The sequence below is a fragment of the Impatiens glandulifera genome, chromosome 5 (genome assembly GCF_907164915.1).
Source record: "Impatiens glandulifera chromosome 5, dImpGla2.1, whole genome shotgun sequence".
Lineage (NCBI taxonomy): Eukaryota > Viridiplantae > Streptophyta > Magnoliopsida > Ericales > Balsaminaceae > Impatiens > Impatiens glandulifera.
Window position 1 is genome coordinate 41,277,495 of NC_061866.1, and position 25,313 is coordinate 41,302,807.

Genomic DNA, 25,313 nt, shown 5'->3' on the forward strand with positions numbered 1-25,313 from the left:
CCAATCCATAATATTGATTAATTCGGATTGGATTGAGTATAGTTTGGATAATCCAATTTAACATTTTTATATTTAATAAAAAAAATATTTTAATTATTTTATTTTGTTAATTTTTTTTTAAATTACTAAAAAACTTATAATTATTTTTTTAAATATTATATTATAATATTTTATCTTATCCAATAAATACTGAATAAAATAAAATATATATATTATATATAATTGATTACTGTAGCAAAAAAAATTAATTAGCTAAATGCTGTGAAAATAAACTAAAAAATATTAATATATTGAGGTGAAACAAGTAAAATTAAGAAAAATATAGTTTATCTAGATATTTGGATAGACTTAATCCAAACCAATTAAATCCGAATTCAATCCAATCAAATTTAATCAAATCCAAATTCAATTCAATCTAATTCAATCCGAACTCAATCAAATTTGAAATAATCAATTTAAATTAGTATTTCGAATTCAAATCGAATTGAATTTCAGATTAATCCGTGTGTAGTGCTCACCCCTAACATATAGTTTGGAAGTAGATCTCACATGGGAGAAGAACTTTTTTTTCTTGATACATGATATATAAGATTTGCACTTAATTGTTTATTTGGATGTTATGGTCAATGCAATTTTGTGTTCACTATATTTCTAAATTATTAAATGAAGTTTCTATTTTTCTTGATTTTTTTTTTTAGTTCACAACTAATCTTGTTAGCACATTTTGCGGCATATGATATATGTTTGACCACTAACTATTGCCATTAGTCATTATTAATTTATTATTATTATATTAATTTAATATAAATAAACTATTTAGACTTAGATTGATTCAAATTAAGACTGATTAATCATTAGAGTTAATCAATAATCAAGTGATTTATAACCCCACCAAGATGGTCGTCACGGGTTCGATTCTCACTGAAAGTTGGTATATTAGTTTTTCTTAACTAAAAAATCCTTAATTACTTTTAAAATTTTGGACTAACTTGTAATATTCAAAGTGAAATCAAACTAAACCTTAAAGTAGCTTCCTAAAGTTTGATGTTGACTGGTGGTTGTGTGAAGCTCAACAAATATTCAAACTAATTAACTAACTTCTTACAACGGTAATAACTGAAACCCAATCAATGTTGAATATAAAATTCAGGTCAATGTTTTTCAATGATTTAGAAAACATGAGAAAATAATTCATGTGAGCACATGTCTATGAAAATTGGAAATTTTGATTTTTTTTCTTCAAAATTTTGTTCATTGATAAGTTGGATTTTGATTATGACCAGAATCTGCAAGAAAAAATAAAATACAATACAACAATTTAACTAATTAGTAATCCTGTAACTATAGATAAATTTAAATATGATTTGTAATATATAAAGATGAAAGATTGGATGTATCTTAGCTTCTGAGGTCAGTTTGATAATATTTTAGATAACCCATTTTATACATCAATTCATATTCTATTATAATAGGTTTATAAATTAAGTTGAATCATTTTCATTATTAATTTTTAATAAAACTAACTTAACAAATACAACCTAATAATAATTTCAAACAATTCTTCTAATTAAATAAAGACATAAATAATAATAAAAATTATGGATTGATTATTTGAATAGACCATATATCAAACTCTAATATATTAATATTTATTATATCAAAATTCTCTATCTCACCATATGGCTAGATAATTTTCGTTTCAAATTGATACTGTTATAACAGTTCAGATCAATTTAAATGCTCAACCCGATTCGAATTTAAAAATACTTTTATTTTCTCGAACAAGCCCATATAGTGGAATGAATCATTATTAAACACCAATTTGTCATTCTTCACAGCTTGCATATGTTTGTAAAAGTAATTATTATATGACAAACATAATATAAACCACAAGATGGAGGAAGAAGTATTTTCCTAAAATCCCATAATTACAATACTTAAATTTCTATATATATATATAATTAAAGGCAACTTTTCAACCAATGGACTGTCTTCTGCCTTCTGCATTGGTTTGTGACCTTGCCACAACTTGGTAGTTTGATCTCACATTCTAGAAACAAACCCATAAGAAAATTAAATAAATAAATAAAACAATTTTACAAAAAAACATGTTTATCCTACATAGTATTTAGATATAACACCTCTAGTGTTACCTCAAGTAGTGAAATATAATAAAAGTCCTCCATGTGCTGCATAAGCGCGCTCCCATCCCTGATTGATCGAAAAATATTTATCTCTGTATTCAATATCTTCTCGATAAGCTCTTTCTCGCCTTTCATCTGTCCAAGGTTTCAACACACAAAAAATAAAAAATAAAAATAAAAAGAATCTGAATGGTAGACTAACTGATTTCATTCTCAATGTATGATGAGGCTCATAGATGAATGTTAGTGGCAGTTTTCATTTTAAGTCTTATAACAGTTTAATAAAATCAATTCAATGATAATTACTTTTCATTTATACCATGTTGAATAGGAGGAATTTGTTGTAAATAGTAAATTTCTTCATATAAAAAAAGAGAAATAAATAAAATAATAAAGTGAGAGGAACATACAAATTCACTGACAAGAACATCGGGTGTGGCCTCCCCAATTACATCACCTTCATAGCCATCTCCAATGAGCTCCATATTTTCCTGCATTAGATTTGCATGGAAACCAACCTAACTCTCAAAATCGTTACGAAATGAAATTTGATCAACATCTAGATAAAACAGACCATTTTTTATGTAAGAGAAAAAAAAAGATACATCCAAGCAAAGCATGGGAAGCAGCTATATATATACAAAGTACTAACCATGGGAGTTTTGAGATCTCCTGTTGCAAGATATATGGGATGAGCCACATGGCAATAACCCATCAAGCGAGGAATTGTTGGGATTATGTCTCTATGGTTTACAACTCTCCAGCTATCTTTTACTTTCTGTAATTTAGAAACAAAACTCAACCAATGTCACATGAAATATGTAAAAATGAACAGTTCCATAGTTGCATAATCTAAGTTGATGATCTTCTAATGATATGACTAATCATTCCTAGAAACAGTAGATACATATTTTCCTGTAAGACATCAGTTTGACCATATCATACAAGAAAATCACCCACATTACCCAAACTATGTCAGTAAGGGGCTAAATGCAATTCAAGTGGACAAGTTATAAATTAATTAGGAGAAAAGAGATTTATTTTTTCTTTGGGGTCCATGTCATACAAGAAAATCACCCACATAGATGATAAAATATACATAACCAAGAACATGAATAGCTAAACAAGGATCCCAAATATTTGAATGAGCTAATTTATTTTGAAAAATGTCAATTTTTATTAAAAAGAACGCATGATGCTAATTTATGAGAGTTCTACTAATTAAATCGTCCATTTTTACAAATTACTACTTTGCGTATAGAAACAGTAATGAAGATTATAGTGTATAATTTTATAGTGAAGAGATTTTCTTGATTTGTTTTGATTAATATACTTATTACAATCAGAATACAATAGTTAGAGAATGATATTGTAATTATAAACATGATGCACAATATCACATAATATTTTCTAGGTAAGGATGTTGAAATAGAAAGAAGCAATAAAGTAGAGAATAAATGGAGGGATGATTTCTAATATGAAGTACCTCATTGTATAGTTCTGCAAAAATTTTGTTCCCCACTCTAGGAGAACCAAAGTTATACATAGTAACAGAAATTGCTCCAAGCCTGAAAAAAAAGACTTATTCTTCAATTTATTTGTACATATGAATAAAGACATCTCAAGATAAATACTTTCTACACCCACTTTTAAAAAAAAAACTTTCTAAACCCTGAAATGAACATGTTTCTAGATATTCCTAGCATCTTAATGAGAAAGTAGCACAAAATGCATCACATAAGATATCACATTTGTTTCATGATCAATAGTACCAAAAGGTACACAATGCTAGTTAGAAATATGTTAGGAAATAAGAGAAAAATTTCCAATGGACTATCTCAATTGGAGTATATACCAGTTGGACTAATTCTGTAATTTAAAAAGGCAATATTGTCCTTGACCTAATGCATTATAGAGAAAATTGATACTAAGAAAATTCTATTACTTTTTTAATCCAATTTTCCATCTAGCGTGTTGATATAAGATGTCAGGGTATTATCTACATGTTTGAATGATGGCATGAAAATGTTGTGCACAACAAAGCATTGGCCCTTGAAGACAAGGAAAGGGAGGGAGAAGAGAGAGAAACATATTATTTGGCTCAAACTGAAATAGTGCATAGGTAAGTTTGTTATTTTCTCCAATATGCAATTGGACAATAGACATGTAGAAAGTGATTTTATTTTATTTTCTCCAATTGTCATCAGCAGACCTGATAACTTGGTTAATGAGATTTATTCAGAAGTTTCTAAGCAGAAAACATGAAGCCAGAGTTTATTCCGTTGCTGAGGCCTGAGAGTGCAGGGGTAAAAAAAACTTACTTGGCTAATTGACTAGATGCCAGTTCAAGAGCTAAAAGTGTCGCCAAGGCACCGCCCAAACTATGCCCAGTGACGTAAACAGTCCATTTATGTATCTGCTCATCATTATCATCATCCCTGTGCAGTGTGATTCTTTAGATAAGCGAACATGTCATAGGAGTTGCAAAATCTTGTAAATAAGATACTATTTCTTTAACCAGATTTCTACATAACCACACAACCATAGAGGAATTAGCATCATACAATTTTCATGAACAAAATAGAATGCTCAATGATTGAATCCACCTTGATTGTCAATCTGGACGTCAATTAACTCATAACATGATGACAAAAACTAAAGAGAAGTTATATTAGTGAGAATAATAATAATTTACATAATTGAGATTATTATTAATGGGATGCAATGCCTAGAATTGAGTTGTTCAATAACACGTTAATGTAAAATGTTCAAGACTTGGTATATGAGATTGTTTGTATTATTATAAGTTGTCTTCCTGACAATTCTATTAATACAAACTTTAACATTTAGAAAGAAAATACATCATAACATAAGATTATAATATCTTAATGAAATATAGTATCCTCAATCATAACATGTAAAGTCCAGTGTCATAATATAATATTTCAGTATTTCCCTTAAATCCAAGTTAATAAGTTTTATGTGACCGGAATCTGCACCATAGTTAGGATTTAATAGTACTAACGTCTTCATTTCCCTTTCCCGCTCTTGTGCCTTGTTTCCAGCTCTTTAGGTTTCGTCTTCAACTTATTTTACCACTAATCATCTTAATAGGTGGAGATAGAATTTTATTCAATCACTTCTTTATTTGTGAACACTATAATTCTATTCAAAATCTATGATTGAGTTTGGATGTAGACCAATAATTTTATGTAAAAATCTAAACTAAACATGACAAAAATGCCAGGAGTCCAAAATAGGATAACGACACAAATCTCATCTCCAGTTAACTCGGTCAGAATGTTGTTATAGAAGCACTTACTTGAACCCCACAGCCATTTTAATGAGAGATAGAATCCTCATCCTGACAGAATCATAGGCACTTAGAAAACCACTATGAACCTGACAAGTTATCGTACAAGTTATTTGGTTAATAAGACAAGCTCATAATCAGTAAACATCATCAAACTTGGTATTGAATAAGTAGATACTGGTACCTGAACCTCTTGCTTAAAATCACCACCTATTCTCTCTGGATTCAGCCTACAAGGCATATATGCAATTAATAGTAAGTGGAAAAGGGTAATCCATTATGTATTTAGATATTTATCAGTTTAAAAGTCAATAATCTATTGTTATCAAGTAATAGACAGTGGTTAACCTTTCTTTTCTAATGATATAACATATCTAGCATGGCAAAGAGGTTACTTCAATAAAACAATCAAATGAAGTATCTTCCCTTTCTGGTTTCCTACTGATGCAATATAAAAGGGATCCAATGTAGAACTGGAGCTTAATGGATCAACAAAACGAGAGGAAAAAGCTGTATGCAATAATAGCCTTATAGGAAATAGACATTACCCTGTAGGCATGACCATCAAATCTGTTCGCAAATCCTTCCACCTAGACTGGGAAGGTAAACAACTCAGTGAAGTCAAGCTGAACCATTTTACAGAACTAAATAAGCAGATAAAATAGCATTTTTTCACCTGGAAAAGAACCTACTTGCTCAGTTCCCCTGAAAGCAATTACCAATCTTTTACGTGTACGATCACGCCAAATTGCCACCTGTTGAAATATATGGATGAGTGATCCCAATAACAAATAGCTTAAAGGCCTAAGGTTATATATGCTTACAGAAATGTTTCCTATCCTTCCTTTTATTTTCTTTTATTAATGCCTGAATTTGAGCTTCTAATTTCTTGCCTTTAAACTTTACCTCGGTATCAGTAGATGGGTTATCTAGGAAAGATATCTTCTCAAATTCAGATTTAATGAAACTTGGATGACCTAACGAAGTAGCCAGCATTGCCCAAGCCTCCATAGCACTTTCTGCTGATGAAAAGAGTACCCTCATCTCCTCTGCTTTCTTCTCATCCAATTCAGATGTCAAGGGCAGATCAGTAATTCCACTCTTTGTAATTCCAGAAGCATCATTATTCATTTCAGTAGGGGTATTTTCTTCACCTTCGCTTTTTCCAAAGAGACGGGCTTCTTTGTTTAATTTTGCAACAGCGGCATTTAAAACCATTAGGGCTCCAAGAACAGAGTCGGTCTGCCGCAATACATCTTGGGTAACCTTCTTAATATCCGGAAGAGAAGTCTGAATGTTGTTAAGGCTCAGTTTCCCAGCTGTTATATCATTATCAGCAGTATTCTGACCTTCAGAAGTTGCAAGCCCAGATTCAATATAGACTGCTTCTGCAATCTTCTGGGACTGTATACCAATTCTGTTCAACAATTCAAAGCCATCCCATTTTACTTTCTCAGGAGCAGGGAGACCAAGCCTCTGAACAACATTATGGTTGATAAGGTCAGAAAAACTCTTCCAAAAATGGCCATCTGACAGCAAGGCATTACTAGCTTGAGTGTTTGAACCATTTTCTACCATGCTTGTATCATTTATATAGCTCTCTGGTCCATCCTTGAAAGAAGGCGCTACTTCTGTCTCAGCACTGGTTGATTTCTCAGCAATTTCATTAGTATCTGACTTGCCAAGTTTAGCAAACCAATCATTCTGAAGATACGACTCATTAAGCGACTTAATTTGCCCAAATGCATATTCTACAAATTCACGTGCTTGGATTGTCTCTGAACCAACCAGCATATTTAAAGCAGAATCAAAACCATTCTTCTTCAGAAATTCTGTAATAATAGGGATATTCCACCACTTCTTCTCTTCTTCTATTTCGTCAAAGCTCTTGTATCTGATCTGAGATCACACAATAAGAATAAGTACTCAATGGTGAAAATGTTTCTAACTGAATTTAAGATTCCAAAAATAAAATAATAACAGAAAAAACATATAGGTAAAAAAAAAGTTGAAAATCTTGTATCTTGTTGCAAAGTTAGTGGCTGTAAACTGTTAACAAGGAACAATTGGTTCAAGGGCCATGTTATGAAAATATCTAGCATAAGTTATATTTGTAAACTGGTTCAAGGACAATATCAGTGATTGTTCTATGTTAGTGTAAAGAAAAGGTTGAAAGATTGTATAATTGCTTACTCTAGGACTGCAATAATAAGATTCATCTTAACTTTAAGGAACAGTAGAGCTGAAAGAGAAGCTGAGGAGTTCTATGATACTTGAAAATGAAGTGAGGAACTGTTTAAGTGCTTTCAGAAATAAAGAAGAGCTTAAACGATTTTTTTTAGATTGTGGGTTTCCGCAACTCTTTCGGAGTTCAACTAGTCCCAACGAGTTAAGCATATAGCCAAACACACTTGTAGATCTGTATAGTACGTACGGGGGAGAAAGAGCTAACCTGCTCTTTCCCCAAAGAGAAAATTGAAATTATTCAGATGTTAAGTTGTGGTTTACATGACAAATTCATATATTTAAAGGATATTTAGTGTAATAAAAAGAACCGACAACAAACAACATGTTGAGTGTAAACAAAGTTGCACAAATTCTAAGGAATATGGAGAGATAATTCAACACACCCCCTCAAGTTGGGTAATGTATTTCCTCGAAATCGATTTAGGAAGAACTTTGATGAGAAGTAGGGGGACATGGTTGTGGGGGTAATACTAGTTCTCCTTAATTAAAAAAAAAAAACTTTGATGGAAATGTTCACCATCTAAGAGGAAGAGCCTTGGCAACTATGAGAGCGGAGGGGATGCTGACGTGGGGATGACAGCGAGTTGACTTTGAATCACTGGAGTATCACTGGATTAAATGACAGCGCGTTGGCTTTGAATCGCCGGAGTGTCGCTGGATGTTGATGACAGCGAGTTGACTTTGAATTGCAGGAGTATCGCTGGACGGAAGTGAAAATTAAAAAATTTGGACAAATTATATCAGGAAAAAATCAGTCTAGACACGAAGACGATGCTCGATACAGATTCAGCTGAGAAATATAGTGCAGTTTTGAAACGATGAAACTGTCAAGAAAGAGATAAAAAACGCCCTGGGATTTTTGATAAATAATTTCGGAAAAATATGAGATTATAGAATCATTTGAGTTTTCCTTCAATGGCTATTTTCACCATTGGAGGAGGCAGCGGAAAATTTTGAACAAGTTTCTTCGAGATGAAAAAATCTGCTGCTCTGATACCATATACCATGTAAAAAATTAAAAAAAATTAAAAGAGAGATAATATTATTTAGATGTTAAGTTGTGGTTTAAATGAGAAATTCAGATATTTAAAGGACCGAGTGTAATAAAAGAAAGGACGGACAACAAACAACATTGAGTGTAAGCAAAATTGCACCAATTCCAAAGAAAATGGAGAGATAATTCAACACAAACACACTCAATCAATTTAACCAAACATGCAACTTGGCTTAAGTGCTTTTAGCAAAAAGAATCTGTTTAAGTGTGGTAACTAGTATGCTTTAAACCTTTAACTTGTAGTTTACTCTTTTAAACTAACTCTGAAACATCATTACTGATTTACTGTACTATTATAAAAGTGAGTCTTTAAATTTAATACACTAAAAGCCCTTTAAACTAAGTAAAATATAAAAGGAAATATAATTTACCTTATTTGTTTTTATTGAAAATGATCCTGGTTTGAAGACTCAAACAAATATAATTGACCTAATTTAATAACTATCTTTCTATTTTTCGCAATTCAATTAATAAAAAGTTGTCCTAATGTGTTTTTCTCAACAAAAAAAAAAACTAATTTCTCAAAGAAAACAATTTAAATAATATTATAACGACTTTTCTTTGAGCATATTTCTGATCTATTTCAAAGCTATTACTTTGTTTCTCTACTAAGAAGTTCAACTAAACACAGTACTCGATTTCCACAATAACCTCCTATGTCCACCATAAATTCCATCTACACTTCCCATCATAACTCCCATCATTCTCGTCTTCTTCTTTCTGGTTATTATTTTTTCTGGAATTCTAATGGATGCCAAATGAATACTACTCACCAAAATGTCTGCCTTGTTGATAAGGTTATTTCGCAAACCAATAATCAGGAAAACATAATTTAATAATTGACAATAACAACTCTTAGCTTAGTGAGTACCCATAATTTTCATAATAATATTTCGTCAACTATTAATAAATAACATAAATTACTAATCAATTTTAAAGGAAAAAGAATGATTCAAATAGTAATCAATTTTGTAATTATAAATAGTGAATGTCCCACTTCATGTCACAAAACATTGAGGGAAAAGAGGAAAAACCCAGAAACATCTGCGATTGTTGATTGAATACACTCCACAATGCAAAGAATCTCAAAACATTTCAAGAACCATTGGATTCAAGTTAGTGATAATCCTTAGAAATGCTTCACATTTATGCTGGATAGAAATTGCCAACAAAACACCTGAAATCTTAAGGTGACAGAAGAACTATATGGCTAATGTTATGTTGTCCTTTCATCACAAGTGAATTAGAATTAAGGGTCAAAGTGTAGTTATGTCGGATTTAGGGGTTATATATGACTAGTACTAGTCCAAATATATTATTTACTTTTGTATGATTTAACACTGCAAATATAAGTTGGGTTAAGTTGGATTGTTCACCAAACCCAACTTGTTCTTTGTTCAAAAACTCAGGAAAGCATACTGTTATGAAACGAAAATGGGAATTAGGACTGTAAGCTCTAGAATAATCTGACGAGTGTAATAATCGTCGGCAGATATTTTACAAATAAACTGTTTTAACCATGAGCATTTTAAAATACAGTTAATTCAGTACTTAATAAAAGGCGGGAAAAAGAGTTGGTGTTGACAGCTGTAAGCTGGTTTTGGCGGAAAAAGAGGTTACAACAATAGAAGCTTAAGAAGTAACTGAGTAGGGAATCAAATGATTATTCAACCAGTTATTCAATCTCAAAGGTTAGTTCCTATTCTCTCTCAATCCAAATCATATTCTCTTCTACACAATCCTAATCTCATCTATTCGATTGCAGATTTTGTGATCGATCTTCTCTTCTTATCCTATCTTCATAAATCAGCTAAACATTAATGTACTATCCTGTTCTTGACCTAGAATTCTTGGAATTCTAATTCAAAGCTTATCAAATACCTCTAGTTGTATCTTTCCACCACCACCCATACCTTCCAGTTCAACCAAAACCTCGTGCAAATTTCCTAGCAAAATCATAATATGATCAAAATGTAAAGACCTGGCATCTAAATTTGCCTCTGTAAGGAACCATAGAAATCTATGCAAGGAAAATATAGAAAGTTATTGCTTTATTTTCTTTCTTTTCTTTTTTGTAAATTGTATGAGTGTGAAGAGAAAGTTATTGCTTTCTCTGGCAGGAAATGATTATTATGTGGCAAGGTTCCACCTGAAGGAAGACTATGATTATGCTCTTACAGGTGGCCCTTGGCCAATTGCAGATCACTACCGAAGGCTTCGGAAGTGCTGGCGGCCTAACTTCAAGCCGGCAGAGGATGTTATCACCAAAGTTGCAGCATGAATACATGGTACATTTATGCTAGTGTATATAGGAAAGTGTGGCACCAAATGCTAGAAATAGAAAACTTGTTAATTCCCTGAAATGTCCTCAATAATCCTAATTTATTCATCATTTATTGACAAATAATCATTAACAAGAAAAAAGATAATTATATATGTCCCACAATTAATCCTGCTAAAAAATAGGATGTTCACATTTATCTTGAACTTACTTTCCATTTATCTTTTGTTTCTCTTGTATTAGGAGACAAAGAAAATTGCACAAATTGTTCTATCTTATTAGTGCATTTTTTCTTTATCATAGATCAATTTGTTATGCTGTGAAATACACATTGTTTATCATATTGTACTTGGGTTAAATTTTCTATACTCAAATTAACTTTTCTCTAGACATATCTTATCTCAAATGATTGTTTGATTTATATCAGTAAGATGCTATACTTTGTACAAAAAAAAATTATCTTGAAAAGATAAACTATAATATATTAAGCAAAAAATAATTAATTATTTATTTGAAAAATTAATTAATTATTTATTTGAAAAAATAATTAATTATTTATTTGATTACTAGATTTTGTGTTACTTGCAGTGCCATCAAGTCTTGACTACTTTCCCAAAGTAAACATAAAATGGAAAGCATTGACTTCTTATAAGTCCTTGACACAAGTCACAAATTCAACAGGTTTAGAAGTTAGCAGATAAAAAATACTAATTTAATGATTTTTATTGCCAAACTAATAATAAAAGAAGTCACAATGTATGTGGGATACAAGCGTTTTGGTAAGTCTGGTCCAATATGTATGGGGAACAAAATATAGTAAAAGAATAAAAAATATATTGTTGCCCTTCCTATTACAGTGATGATATGAAATAAATTGTTATTATTTCTTTATAAAGATTTGTATAGTTGATATTCAATTTCTTTCACTAATTATTTTTGTAATTATTATATTTTTGTATATCATTATTTAATTTCTTATTATTTTTAAATATGAAATTAATTTATTTATTTTTTATTTAATATTAAATAAAAAATATATATTATTATTTTGTAGTAATAACTAAAATATAATTAACATTATAATGAAAAAATGTGTAATTACTATTTAAATCAAAATATAATAATAACATGATATATAACATATAATTAATAATTAATTATGATATCACTATTTTTAAAATATTATTTTATTAATAATAAAACAAATTAAATATATAATTTTTCAATAAAAATTGATTTAATTTTTTTTATAATAATGAAGGGTATAGTTGAAAAAAAAAATAGTAAGTAGGTATAGTCTTGTACCTAAGAAGGAGGACTAAGCATATGCTTCTACCACATATGAGGTAGTTGTGCATACCATGCTTCTTTGTAAAACACTTTAGAATAGTTATATTATCCTAACGTGCTTTCAAACAAGGCCTGACAATTAACGCTTACCGTCACAGAGGCATCCCAAATCAATACTACTATTTCCCATCCGTTTATGGGGAGTAACAAGATTTGCATCCCAAGCAGCAACCTGAAACTTAATGAAACAACAACTTAGAAGTTGAGAAATATACAACACAGCCCACTATTAAGAAACATATAGTACTCCTATAAGCCTGCCCTGAGAACCTTCACATAAGGCTCATTATCAAAATTCTGTATTTTAACAATATGCAGAAGTAATTCACAACCCAAAACAGTAGAAATGTCTAATTAGTTAGGAGTAGGACAAACAAGATGCATACACACTAGTATTTAAAACATGTGAAAGCAACTAAAACACATTTCATATCACATCAATGGTTGATGGGGGAGTTTCACAAGCACTCATTCTTGTATGATTCTTTTTTTTAGTTGATTCCCATTGGTACTGTAATCTCAACCAACTGAAATAGAAACTGTCCATGTAACTTTACAATGATTTGTCAAATGTTTTAGGTTAAAAATGCTAATTTTACACAACTAGAATTTTATTTATAACTACAAAATGATTTGAAAAGCACATACAATTTTTTTATAATTTATTAACTAATAACTATAGCAGACATTTTATGGATATAATATTTTTTTTAAGTTTTATATAGAATACAATTGTTACTTTCAAGATATATATTATATTCTTACAAGAAAACAAAGCCCCTACGAGTTGCCAACTTGCCATGATAACTATTACATAATGAAAAACTATATTTAATAATTTTTTTCTTCAACTACTTCAGTACTTTAGTAATAAATATAGAATGTCATATGTTCCCCATAACAGAAAAAATATTCCAAGTTCAAGTTTAGAATGAAAATTTTGCTTTCTTTAGAATATTTATGCAGAAAAGTTAGCAATGAAAGAAGCCGTTTAAAAATCAATGAGATGCCAATTTGATGATCTCATTTGATTCTATTGTTCTTACCATTTATGTAGAAGGAAAGTTGTATATATATTGCAATGTCACAATGAAAAATTTATTCAATTCAAGAATACAAAGAAAAGGCAGACATTTTGTCTGCTCCAAATATCTTTCTCTATCTCTCTCATTGTGTTTGTTATTCACAACATTCATCTTTTCTCCATTGGCATATTCTTGAAAAGGGAATAATATTAAAAACTTATAATTCAAAAAGAAAAAAAAAAATAGGAAGTATGTTTTTAATGAATTACAGCAGTAAAAGGTATCACTGATGTATCATTAAATAGATATGGAAAGAAAGTTAATATTTTAATTGAGTAAATCATTTTTATTTGCATATCAATATTGCAAAGTTGAATAGTTCTAATAATCTGAGAGTGTAATAACCATTTTCAAATATGCAAAGAGAGAAGATGAAGATGAAAAGAATAGGTAATATGACCTGAACATTCTTTGTTGTAGGTTGCTTGATATGTAAAGCAAAGTCTTCATTCCATGTTGGCTCCTTTGTCCTGTCATATTCAAGTTGCAGTTACAATGATAGAAGATGGTGATACTGTACCTATCTAAACATTGCAGCAATATGAATACATCATTTTTCAAACAAGTAGAAAAATTAGAACCGCTAATTTTACATAAGAACTACTCCTGCCATCACATTTTGTGTGATACAAATGCTAATGAATGAAGTTTATGAGTACCTAAATGATAAAACTAGTTAAACAATTATCCTAGATTTTTATTTAATAGGTAAATTAAAAAGGAACTTTTACTTGAGTAATAATAATAGGGAATTTAGTAAAATGTAAAAATGTTGATCTCATCCAAAGAGATGTTCGTCTGATGGGAAAGGATGATAATGGTGGGATCTTTGTCTGATGGGAAGGAACATTAATATTTCATGCCAGCTTCTGTTGGAAAATAATCAAAAACAAAAAGTAAATATTGAGCCTAGATTAACACTTAAGAAATGGACTTCAGCTGGTTAGATAGATCTTAATTTAATCGCATGGACTGCACCAACTCAGAATAGAGGATTGTATCAAGCTGAAGACACTAACTACTCAGTGACAGCATGAACAGGAGTACCCACTAAGGAAACACAGTATAGATGCATATTTCTATTAACTTTCTGGTCTGGTTTAGATTCAATGGTATCCACTCCTTCCATGTAAGTAATGCAATGCTATAGACATCTATGACAACCATCATGGACAAATAAGAACATGGAAACTCAAGTTCAATGAATTGTTGACCAGAAATCCTGGAAGCTTACCCCCATTTTACATTGCTTTTGACAACTTGATTATCCAATTGCAAGACTACATAAGGATCACTTGTTCCCTGACAGCGTAAGAAACGTCAAGACAGAAACATTGATGTCAAAAACAATGTTCAGCTTAGAGGACCAGTCAAGACACAAAATTTAAGGATGTAATAATGAAAATGAGGTTAAATAGACAATAACTCACCCAAGGATCCATGGCAGGAAAGTCCAAACCTTTCTTCAGCTTAATAAATACTTCACCGTCGTATATTTCTCGCATAAACGATCTACAGATACAAGATCAATGAAACAACAGAAGCTTAAGAGTGAAAGCAGTTGCACATCCTAACAATTGAATACTCCATCCAGATCATCTATATGATCAAGATTGAAACTAATCTAGCAGTATTTCATCCAGGACCTTCCAAAGATTGCTAAGTAAAGAATGATTACATACTCGGAGATGAAGATTGTTTTGCAATCTGTTGCATCCACTTCTTTGTAACCTATATTTTCCTGGTAAGCAAGAAATGAAAATAGTCAACAATTTAGGAAATTAACTGTTATTAATGATTATCATTATTATTATCATCCAGTTACTCTTCCACATTCATTAAACACATCTATGAAAATAATACCAGCACAATTTCATAGCATAACTTCTGATGAAGGATTAAAGATAGGAAACCAAAGCAGAATGAAGAATGAATTTACCGGAGGACTCGAATAAGCTTCAAAAGCGAAACCAGCAAGAACAACAGCCAGGTCTATATCAAAAGGAGGCCGCTGATCGTCATTCTTCTTCTGTACCTGTACAGAAGTCTTCTCGATTTCGGAGTTGGATTTGCTGCTGTGACAGCAGATAGAACATCCACCATCTCTCACTGTAGAACTCGGAAGTCTTAGTTTTTTCGAAAATAGAACCTTCCTGGAAAAGGAAAGAGAGTCGGGGCTACGGCGATGGAATTCTGACCGGAAGTTGCAGCGGCGACGGAAGAAATGATTCCGATAAAGTTGCAGAGAAGCCATTGAAGAGAGAAAGAGGAGTGGCAAGAGTGTAATTTATTGGGATAGAGAAAGGGGAGAAAATCAAAATATAGCGATTAGGAACAAACAAATGGTCGTTAAGTACGTTTCGTATTCATATTTCCTTCACGTAATATTTCAAAAAGAATGTACTAGAAAAGTGGGGATAACACCAAAATTATTGAACTTTTTTTTTGTTTGCATTAAAAATATTTAAAATCTTAAAATAGATAAATTCACATTTTCTTCTATAAAATTTGATTTCGAGATAAAAATTAACAACTTAATTTCGGGAAATTTGATGAAATAACCCTCATCGTCGCCTGCGACAGATGCACCGTCGTCTGCGACAGATGCACCGTCGCCTGCGACAGATGTCTTATTTCCTTTAAATAAGTGGTATTTACTTTCATTATTCTGACTTATTGTTTTTTTGCAGATGGCACCAACCAAATGCAAAAACAAAACGGTAATTGAGAACTTTCCTGGACGTGTTTCATGGAAATCTACTTGCACTTGCTTGTTAAAGACCAAGGACAAGTTTAATCACTTTGGTCTTATGAAAAGGGCTATGAAGAGTCAATTTCAGTATCTATTGAAAGCCCCGACTGTCATTTCTTCAGGAATAATAATCCACCAGATGTTGATCATGAAAAACAGTTCCAATTCGAAGGGAATAACTTTCTTAGTCAATGGTCAGCAGCTGTACTGGGGCATGAAGGAATATGCCTTGGTAACAGGCCTAAATTTTGGAAGATTTCCTGTGATTGAAAACTGGCACGTTGAAGAATGTCCACCCCTAGTCCATAAATATTTTGGTGGCAAAACAGTTGTTAGAGTGACAGAGGTTCAAACTGTTTTCCTCAAATGCTCTGAGAAGGAGGATGCATGGAAGCTTGGGCTCATCAACCTTATTTACTAGTGTCTTTTTGGATCTGATAATAGGAAGAGGGTATGTTTGAAGATCTTCAGCATGGTGGAGGACATGGAAATGTTCCTTCAATTTCCATGGGGAAATGTGTCATTCAATTCAACCTTGAAGGGTATTGACAAGGAAATGAAACATCTCCGGCAACTATATGTGGAGAATAAGGAAACCTGCAAGGGCAACTGTGATGTTGCTTATACTATTAGTGGGTTTGCCATAGCCTTCCAAGTTTGGACATATTTGGTTATGAAGACATTTGTCCCCAAATTTGCGGATATGATCGAGGAAAAACATATATGCCCAAGGATATTACTTTTTACAGCCTCCAGAAGCAACACCAACACTAGACAAGAGGTATCCAATGCCCTTTTCAAATGCAATGTGTTTAACAAGATTCATGAGTCTGAGGAGGAGAAGAGGAACTATTGTGGGGAAGACTTTGAAGAAATGAGAGATTACATTTATGATGATTTATTTGAAGTGGATGGTAGGAAGAGAAAGAATGAAGATGGCAGTACTCCCAAATCGACGCCCAAGAGGAGAAAACCAATTAAAATCACACTAGCCAAGAGGACTGAGAAGTCATTTAGTGATGAATCTAGCCAAGACAGCTCTCGGTCTACTACTCGTGAATCTAGCCATTTCCCTTCAGCAACGAGTCCTCAAAAGAAAGAAGACAGTTCTCCAACTAGCCAAGACAATCGGGTGACTAAAGCCCAGAATGATGACAAGTTTGATGAGCTGACAAGGGATGTGAAGGAGTTGACAAGGGATGTGAAGGAGCTGAAAACTGAAATGAAGGTAATGAAAGATAATCAACGGGTTATGTTCAATCACATAATCCAATTATTGGGTGAAATAAAACAACAAAAAAAAGATGTTGCTGCTGATGATGATTTAGTGGAGAAGGATTTGGAGATGAACAAAGATGTTGCTGATGAGAATGATGATGTTGATCGGTTGAATGAGAAAGAAGATGCTGCTGATATGAATGATGTTGTTGATCGGTTGAATGAGAAAGAAGATGTTGCTGATGGGTTGGATCTCAACAAAGAATCTGATGAGAATGATGTTGCCGATGGGTTGGAGATGATAAAGAATGATGAACACAATGATGCTCATGATGTTGGGTTGGAGATCAACACAGAAGCTGTTGATGGTTTGGAGATCAACCCAGAAGCTATTGTTGATGAAAACAAAGATTCTGCTGTTGTTGATGGTTTGGAGATCAACAAAGAAGCTGTTGTTGATGGTTTGGAGATCAAGAAAGAAGTTGTTGTTGATGATGATCAAAACAAAGATGATGCTTATGTTGATGGTTTGGAGATCAACAAAGAAGTTGTTGTTGATAATGATGAAAACAAAGATGATGCTGTTGTTGATGGTTTGGAGATCAACAAAGAAGCTGAGGAGAATGAAAACAAAGATGATGTTGATGTTGATCTTGTTGATAAGAATGCTGAGTTGGGAAAGAATGAATTGGCCACGAAGAAGAAGAGGAAGGTGGTTTTGACCAAAAATAGGTTGCAGCAGTTGGGCAAGAAAAGGAAGATGGATGAAGAGGCTGAGTTGGGAAAGAAGAAGGATGATGAGGCTGAGTTGGGAAAGAAGAAGGATGATGAGGCTGAGTTGGGAAAGAAGAAGGATGATGAGGCTGAGTTGGGAAAGAAGAAGGATGAAGAGGTTGAGTTGGGAAAGAAGAATGATGATGTATTGGTATTGACTCAAACAAGATTTCAGGGACAAAGTTTTCGGAGAAAGAAGAGGTCCACACAATTGGAGAACTACACAGATCCTAATGGAAAATCCTTTAAACTCATTGATCCAGTAACTGTCAATCCTCTTTTAGATTATGATAGTGAACTGTTGGATGAGTTGAAACACTAGCTGAAGCTGGAGGATGAAGACAAGATAAATCTGGTTCATTTCTATGCTGGTCGAGATTTGTTTAACAAAATGTTGAGGCCACAGAATTGGCTACATGATCACGTAAGTTTTTGTTGTTGAAACTGTTTTTTGGGTATTGTATTAACAGCAGGACAAAGAGAAATAGCAGGAATTGCATCTGTCGCAGGCGACAGTGCATCTGTCGCAGGCGACAGTGCATCTGTCGCAGGCGATTAAGTATTGTCGCCTGCGACAGATGCACCGTCGTCTGCGACAGATGCACCGTCGCCTGCGAAAGATGCAATTCTGTGCTTAATTCATTTGATGTTCTGTGCTTAATTCATTTGATGCTCTGTGCTTACTTCATTTTCTCGATTCTGTCGCAGGAGATAGATACAGTATGTTACATTCTTAAAAAAAGGGTTTCCAATTTCCCCAAGACTTATCAACCGATGGATTTCTCAATATGTGACTGTAATGTCTCTACGAGGTTGTCGTTACGTTATTCAAAGTTCTCCAAAAATCCACAAACATACCAATTCGACGATGACTTGATGGAATATTTCAGGGGTGATAAAGGAAAATTTATGACTTCTTGGATGATTGTAGATAAGGTATATTTCCCTATGAATCTGAATATGAAGCATTGGGTCCTGTGTGAGGTGCAACTACAAGATTGGTGCATCAATGTTTATGACTGCGAACAAGGATTTATCAAAAAGAATCAGTATAACAAGTTCATGAAACCACTATGTGAAATGATTCCATATATGATTCTATTTGGAACGACCGAGTTTGACAGGATCAAGTATCCTAAGTTCAGTTTGGAAGGAATGTCATATGTTGTAATACCACACCCAAGAGTCCCCAAGTGCACGAAGAGTGGAGACTGTGGTCTTTTTACAATCATGTATTTGGAGTACCTTACTGCCAAATTGGATATATCAACTGTGACAACAGAAAACATGGTTTTTTGGAGACAAAAATTGGCAGTTAGGTTATTCCACCATATAATAGACCCATAGAAAATGGACATAATTTAGCTATGTATATTTTTGAATGTAAACCATATGTATTTTTGAATGTAATTTAGTTTGCAGTTGTATTATTTTGAATACAAATGGGTTATATAATGTAGTATAAATATAATGTAGTATATATATAATTAAGCACAAAACATAAATGAAATGCATCTGTCGCCGGCGACGGTGCGACAGATGCATTGTCGTCTGCGACAGATTCACCGTCGCCTGCGACAGATGCATTCCTGCTATTTCTCTTTGTCCTGCGACAGATGCATTCCTGCATTCCTGCAATCCTGCTATTTCTCTTTGACAACAGATGACAACACTTAACAACAGATGATCAAAATACAAAAACAGTTTGATCAAAACCCTAAAACAGTTTGATCAAAACCCTAAAACAGTTTGATGTACATACAAAAACAGTTTGATCAAAATACTAAAACAGTTTCATGCCAAAGATTGGGCACTTGATTGTGAAAGTTGTGTAGATTGGGCACTTGATTGTAAAGGTTTTGCAGTAGATGGTGCAGGCATCACTGCTGAGCATGTTGCTCTATTATGACCTAGACCGCCACATGAGCCGCATCGTCTCCGTTCTTTACGAACCTCACCTTGTGATGGTCTACGTTTTGTTGTTGGTCGTCCTTTCTTAATCTTCACGGGGGGTTTAGGCAGACTCATTTCTTGATATGTTCGGGAATGTCCCAAGCTTCATTATGATGAAAAACTGGATAACATGTCTCCGCATAAGCCATGCACCACGATTCAGTTGAGTAAAACCTGAAAAATTATACAGTGATAACATAAATTGAACATAACATAAATTTAACATAACATAAATTGAACATAACTTATGGAACATAAATTCTCTAACCTTGCGCACAACTCATATGGAACCGATTTCCGGAAACGGGCAGCAGTCAGGGCATGCGTACAAGGAAGACCGGATACATCAAATACCCTACAAGTACAAGTTCGACCTTTGAAGTCAACTTGAAAATCAAATTCACCGTCATGCACATGGAACTGAAATCGATTAAGTGGATAAACGCTGTAGAATCTAGCATTTTCGCCTTCCTCACGTAATAACTTTTCATAATATGGAGATAAATGTTCGTTGTGGTTGGTTGATTTTTCTCTTCTATGATAAAACCAATCTTGTATTGTGAATCTTAAATAGTCGGCTAATGTTGTTATGGGATATTTTCTAGCTTCTCTGCACTGACTATTAAAACTCTCAGCGTAATTACTTGTCATTTGATTGTATCGCGAACCGGGGAAAAAAGCACGACTCCATCTCTCCACTCCAATTTGTTCCAAATATTGAGCAATCATAGGGTCTTTAGTTCTGATCTTGTCAAAATGCTTCTGAAACATGGACTCGGTGTATGCGCGAGAAGCCAAATCAAACTCAACATGGCAGTTATCCGTTTTAAATTTGGCCACTATATTCATTTTGATGTGGTATGTGCATGCACTGTGATGTGCTTTTGGAAAAACCGCGGACAAGGCGTTGGCAATACTTGGGTGTCTATCGGATATGAAGATGAGATTCGGGACTGATCCAATTGTCAACCTTAGTTGTTGCATGAAATATGTCCAAGAGTTATTATTCTCTAAATCAACGACACCAAAAGCAACGGGATATAGTTGCTCGTTCGCATCCAATGCTATCGCAACCAGTAGTTGACCTCTAACTTTGTGCTTAAGGAAGCTGGCATCGATGCACAATACAGGACGACAACATCCTATGAAACCCCTAATTGAAACCCCTAGAGACATGAACATATACCTGAAGTGTCCTTCCTCATCCGTCTGGATGTCAGTTATGGTACCTGGGTTCTTCTTATGCAACATGAACAGGTAGGATGGCAATTCACCATAGGAATCCTCCACAGTTCCTCGCACCGCCATTAAGGCATTTTCCCTTGACCTCCAAGCCTTATTATATGTCAAAGTTAACCCATAACTTGTATGCATGTCTTTCATTATTTTTTTAGGTATGTGGTCATGGTGATGGTCCATGTATTTACGTTTGATACACTCCGCAATTACCCATGATGGTGCTTGCCTCACATTGTCTTGTCTCGTCAAAATTGAGCATGTGTGTTCTTTTACAAATTTTCTGATCTCAAACATCTCCGAGAATTTTCCTTTCTTAGCACGCAATTTCCACTTGCAGTTCTCAGCCATACATTTTACAAACCAAAGATTTTTTATTGACTTCACCACTTTAAGGACAAAATGATTAGACATCGCATGTCTATGCAACCTCAATTGTATTTCTTTTTTGTTATCAAAAAACGTACCCACTTCCAATGAATTTTCAATTAATGGAGCAGGTGTTTCGATCTCGAGTGGTTCATATGAGAAGTAGTGCTTGGTTCCCTCAGTATGGCTGAATGTTTTCCTAACATGGGAAGTGCTTGGTTGACTTGGGAAGACATTTTCCTGCTCAAAAACATCTTGCTCCTCACATACATCTCTCTGCTCAAAAACATATTGCTGCTCAAATATATCTCGCTACTCAAACACATCTTGCTGCTCAAATACATCTTGTTGCCTTGGGAATACATCTTGCTGCTCAAATACATCGCGCTTCTCACATACATCTCGCTGCCTTGGTAAGATATCTTGCTGCTCAAATATGTCATTTTCTGGTCTTTCACTTTGTTGAGTTGAAGGTATTGACTTCTCTACTAAGGAGACACATAGCGGGGCGCGATGATTGGGCAGTGAAGATGAGAGTTCTTGTAAATAGAACGCCACATCGCTATCTCCAATGATTGTTGCAGGAGGAGAATTCATCATTAACATATTATACTTTACCTTGAACACTAAGTCATATCTTAGTTTGTCCACACCAATAGAATTATAGACAATTGAAGCTAACTCTTCATATGTAGCATTTCGGGGTACATTCACACCACGACACGAACTTGAGACAAAAGAACTAACCCCGCAATCATCAGTTTTCCAGTCTCCATCAAAGAGGAGAAAAACACCAACATTCATGTGATCTGCAATTGATAAAAATTCACAGAAGTCAGTGACAGTGACCAGTCAGTGTTAATTGCAAGGAGGAAAATGCAAGGAGGAAAATGCATCTGTCGCAGGCGACGATGCATCTGTCGCAGGCGACGATGCATCTGTCGCAGGCGACGATGCATCTGTCGCAGGCGGGAGATGCATCTGTCGCAGGCGGGAGATGCATCTGTCGCAGGCGGGAGAAGCATCTGTCGCATGCGGGAAATGCATCGTCGCCTGCGACAGATGTATTTCCCGCCTACGACAGATGCACTATCGCCTTCATCACCTTCGTCGGATGTATATTTCACTGTAAAACAAATCAGCCAAGCTCTAAAACCATTATTCCATGACCTAACCTACATCCTAGACTCTAAACGACGAAACCCTAAACATTCATCCATTTCCGCGATAAAACGACGAAGGTAGCGTCTAACCTGAATGTTGAAGACGTTCCAGTTTTGTTGATGAATGACGTTGATGATGAAGGAAGGACCCCGTTGATGATGAAGGAAGGACCCCGTTGATGATGAAGGAAGCGTTGATGATGAAGAACGTTGATGAGAATGGGGAAAGTTGATGAAGGAAGGACGGTTGGTGGAGAGGAGGGAAATGGCGGACAAGAAACTGAAAGGCACTGACATTTCAATTTTATTTTATTTTTAATTAAAGGGCAAAAGTGACTTTTTGCCTTGGCAAAAGGTTAAAAATGAAAAAATTATAAATGGTATGCTATAAGTGGTAATAACTCTCTTATGAGGGTTATTCCATCAAATTTCCCCTTAATTTCCCCCTCCCCACAAAATTAAGAAAAACATATATTAGACTTTATTAATAGGTCAAATTTAAAAAATAACTCTTGATAATATTTGTAAAAATGATATTTTGGTATGTGAAATGTTCATATATACATATAATATATATATATACATATAATGCTGCTTAATTTTTAAAGTTTTCAGATTGTCGGGTCGAGAGTTTTGGTTAATTTGGATATTTATGTGAGAGAAAATGGATATTTAGGTCGGATTGTGGGTTGACCCGCCCATAAACTTAAAACGGTTAAAAATAAAATTAAAAATGTTATTTGAATGTTTTGAACTTGCAACCTAACAAAACAAGTACAACTCTTTAACCAACCAGGCTAATAACACTTTATATTTAAGATTCAACACCAAATTTGATAAATGCGAGACATTTTAACAATTAAAGTTCAACTTTTTAACTAACTAATCTATATATATAATAATGTTTAATTTTTAAAGTGTCCGGATTGTCGGGTCGAGAGCTATGGTTAATTTGGATATTTATGGAAGAGTAAATAGATATTTGGATCGGATTGTGGGTTGACCTGCCCATAAACATAAAACGGTTAAAAATAAAATTAAAATTTTCTATTTGTATGTTTTGAACTTGCAACCTAACAAAACAAGTACAACCTTTAACCAAGTGTGATTGAGATGTAGTTTGCCGAGGGATAATAGACTGGTATCATTTGATAATGGTTAAACAAATATGAATCAAATATTTGATTGACCAAAGTGTGAGGTCACGATACTAATTATTAAAAAATATGAATCAAATATTTGATTGACAAATTGAAAGTGTAAAGTTACGAGATGAGAGATTTATTCGGAAAAAATATGTGATGAAAATGTGAGAAAATAAGTTGTTTTATTGAAGTGAATAAAATGTGGCACGAGAGCGTTATATTTTTTATTTTAATATATTATTCGTGATTTATTAAGAATTTTAAACATTGAATAGATATTATTATAATTTTTTATTTGTTTTGTTTTTATTTTTATCTGTGTGCATCGCACAGAATTTTTTCTAGTTATCTTTAATGGGCCTTATACCTCCAATCTCGGGAATCCCCATTCTTTCGGTTTGTTTCTCCTTCCCTCTACTTAAAAATCATAAACTCTCCAACTCAACATCAGCACCACGCATCTCTTTCTTTAAACATTAATCCCTCTTCCTTATCCCCATGACTCTCCAACTTCGTGATGCGATTTGTATAGTTCGTGATGCGATTTGTATAGTTCGTGATGCGATTTGTATAGTTCGTGATGCGATTTGTGTAGTTCATCACGCGATTTGATTTGTATAGTTCGTTCGCGTGACGCGTATTGTAGAAAATGGGAGACGGTATTCTTGATGAATACTTTGAACCAGATGGGAAAGAGAAAGCATGAAGATGTGTACTTCCTCCTAAGGTTTGAGAGGAACTACATCTTCATTCATGCTTTCTCTTCCACCCATCTAGTTCAAAGTATTCGTCATAAATTTTTCATCTCATTTCTACAATACACGTCACACGAAATATATAGTTCGTGATGCGAATTGTATAGTTCACGTGACGCGTATTGTAGAAATGAGAGATGGTATTTTTGATGAATACTTTGAACCAGATAAGAAAGAGAAAACATGAAGATGTGTACTTCCTCCTAAGATTTGGGAGAAACTATATCTTCATTCATTCTTTCTCTTCCACCCATCTAGTTCAAAGTATTCATCATAAATATTGCCTATCATTTCTATAATTCGCGTCATTAACGCGTCACGCAAAATGTATAGTTCGTGACGCGAATTGTATAGTTCGCGTGACGCGTATTGTAAAAATGGGAGACATGTTTTTGATATATTTTTGAACTAGATGGGTGGAAGAGAAAGCATGAAGATGTGTACTAGGTTTGGGAGGAAGTACACATCTTCATG

General features: G+C 33.6%; 2 protein-coding genes across 3 annotated transcripts; both read right to left on the bottom strand.

Moving 5' to 3' along the window:
• Positions 1–1,792: 1,792 nt before the first annotated feature.
• LOC124940659 lies at positions 1,793–15,782 on the bottom strand. 2 transcript variants are annotated; one of them, XM_047481190.1, is made up of 18 exons: positions 15,414–15,782; positions 15,157–15,215; positions 14,905–14,986; positions 14,709–14,776; positions 13,875–13,944; positions 12,480–12,561; positions 10,640–10,704; positions 6,364–7,356; positions 6,150–6,212; positions 6,006–6,052; positions 5,642–5,687; positions 5,467–5,546; positions 4,466–4,582; positions 3,631–3,712; positions 2,797–2,922; positions 2,555–2,635; positions 2,154–2,279; positions 1,793–2,050 (listed from the first exon to the last, which is right to left on the bottom strand). In XM_047481190.1, exons 1-18 carry the CDS (start codon positions 15,726–15,728, stop codon positions 1,976–1,978), a joined length of 2,577 nt encoding a protein of 858 aa, XP_047337146.1. In that variant the 5' UTR covers positions 15,729–15,782; the 3' UTR covers positions 1,793–1,975. The 2 variants fall into 2 exon arrangements, with proteins under 2 accessions (XP_047337146.1, XP_047337147.1); XM_047481191.1 differs by having other exon boundaries at positions 6,150–6,216; positions 6,368–7,356; positions 15,414–15,781.
• A 4,450-nt stretch (positions 15,783–20,232) lies between these two features.
• LOC124939366 lies at positions 20,233–24,473 on the bottom strand. Its single transcript, XM_047479845.1, has 5 exons — positions 24,452–24,473; positions 22,395–22,585; positions 21,401–21,506; positions 20,816–21,313; positions 20,233–20,345 (listed from the first exon to the last, which is right to left on the bottom strand). Exons 1-5 carry the CDS (start codon positions 24,471–24,473, stop codon positions 20,233–20,235), a joined length of 930 nt encoding a protein of 309 aa, XP_047335801.1.
• Positions 24,474–25,313: the final 840 nt, after the last annotated feature.

Coding starts and splice junctions, on each gene's coding strand:
- LOC124940659 (XM_047481190.1), bottom strand. CDS start 15,728: ATGGCTTCTCTGCAACTTTATCGGAATCATTTCTTCCGTCGCCGCTGC. Junction 5,688..6,005: donor TTGATGGTCATGCCTACAGG/GTAATGTCTATT, acceptor TATGCCTTGTAG/GCTGAATCCAGAGAGAATAG. Junction 2,636..2,796: donor GAGATCTCAAAACTCCCATG/GTTAGTACTTTG, acceptor AATCTAATGCAG/GAAAATATGGAGCTCATTGG.
- LOC124939366 (XM_047479845.1), bottom strand. CDS start 24,473: ATGGGGATTCCCGAGATTGGAG. Junction 21,507..22,394: donor GATATGACTTAGTGTTCAAG/GTAAAGTATAAT, acceptor ACATATAATAAG/GCTTGGAGGTCAAGGGAAAA. Junction 21,314..21,400: donor GTTGCATAAGAAGAACCCAG/GTACCATAACTG, acceptor GGGGTTTCATAG/GATGTTGTCGTCCTGTATTG.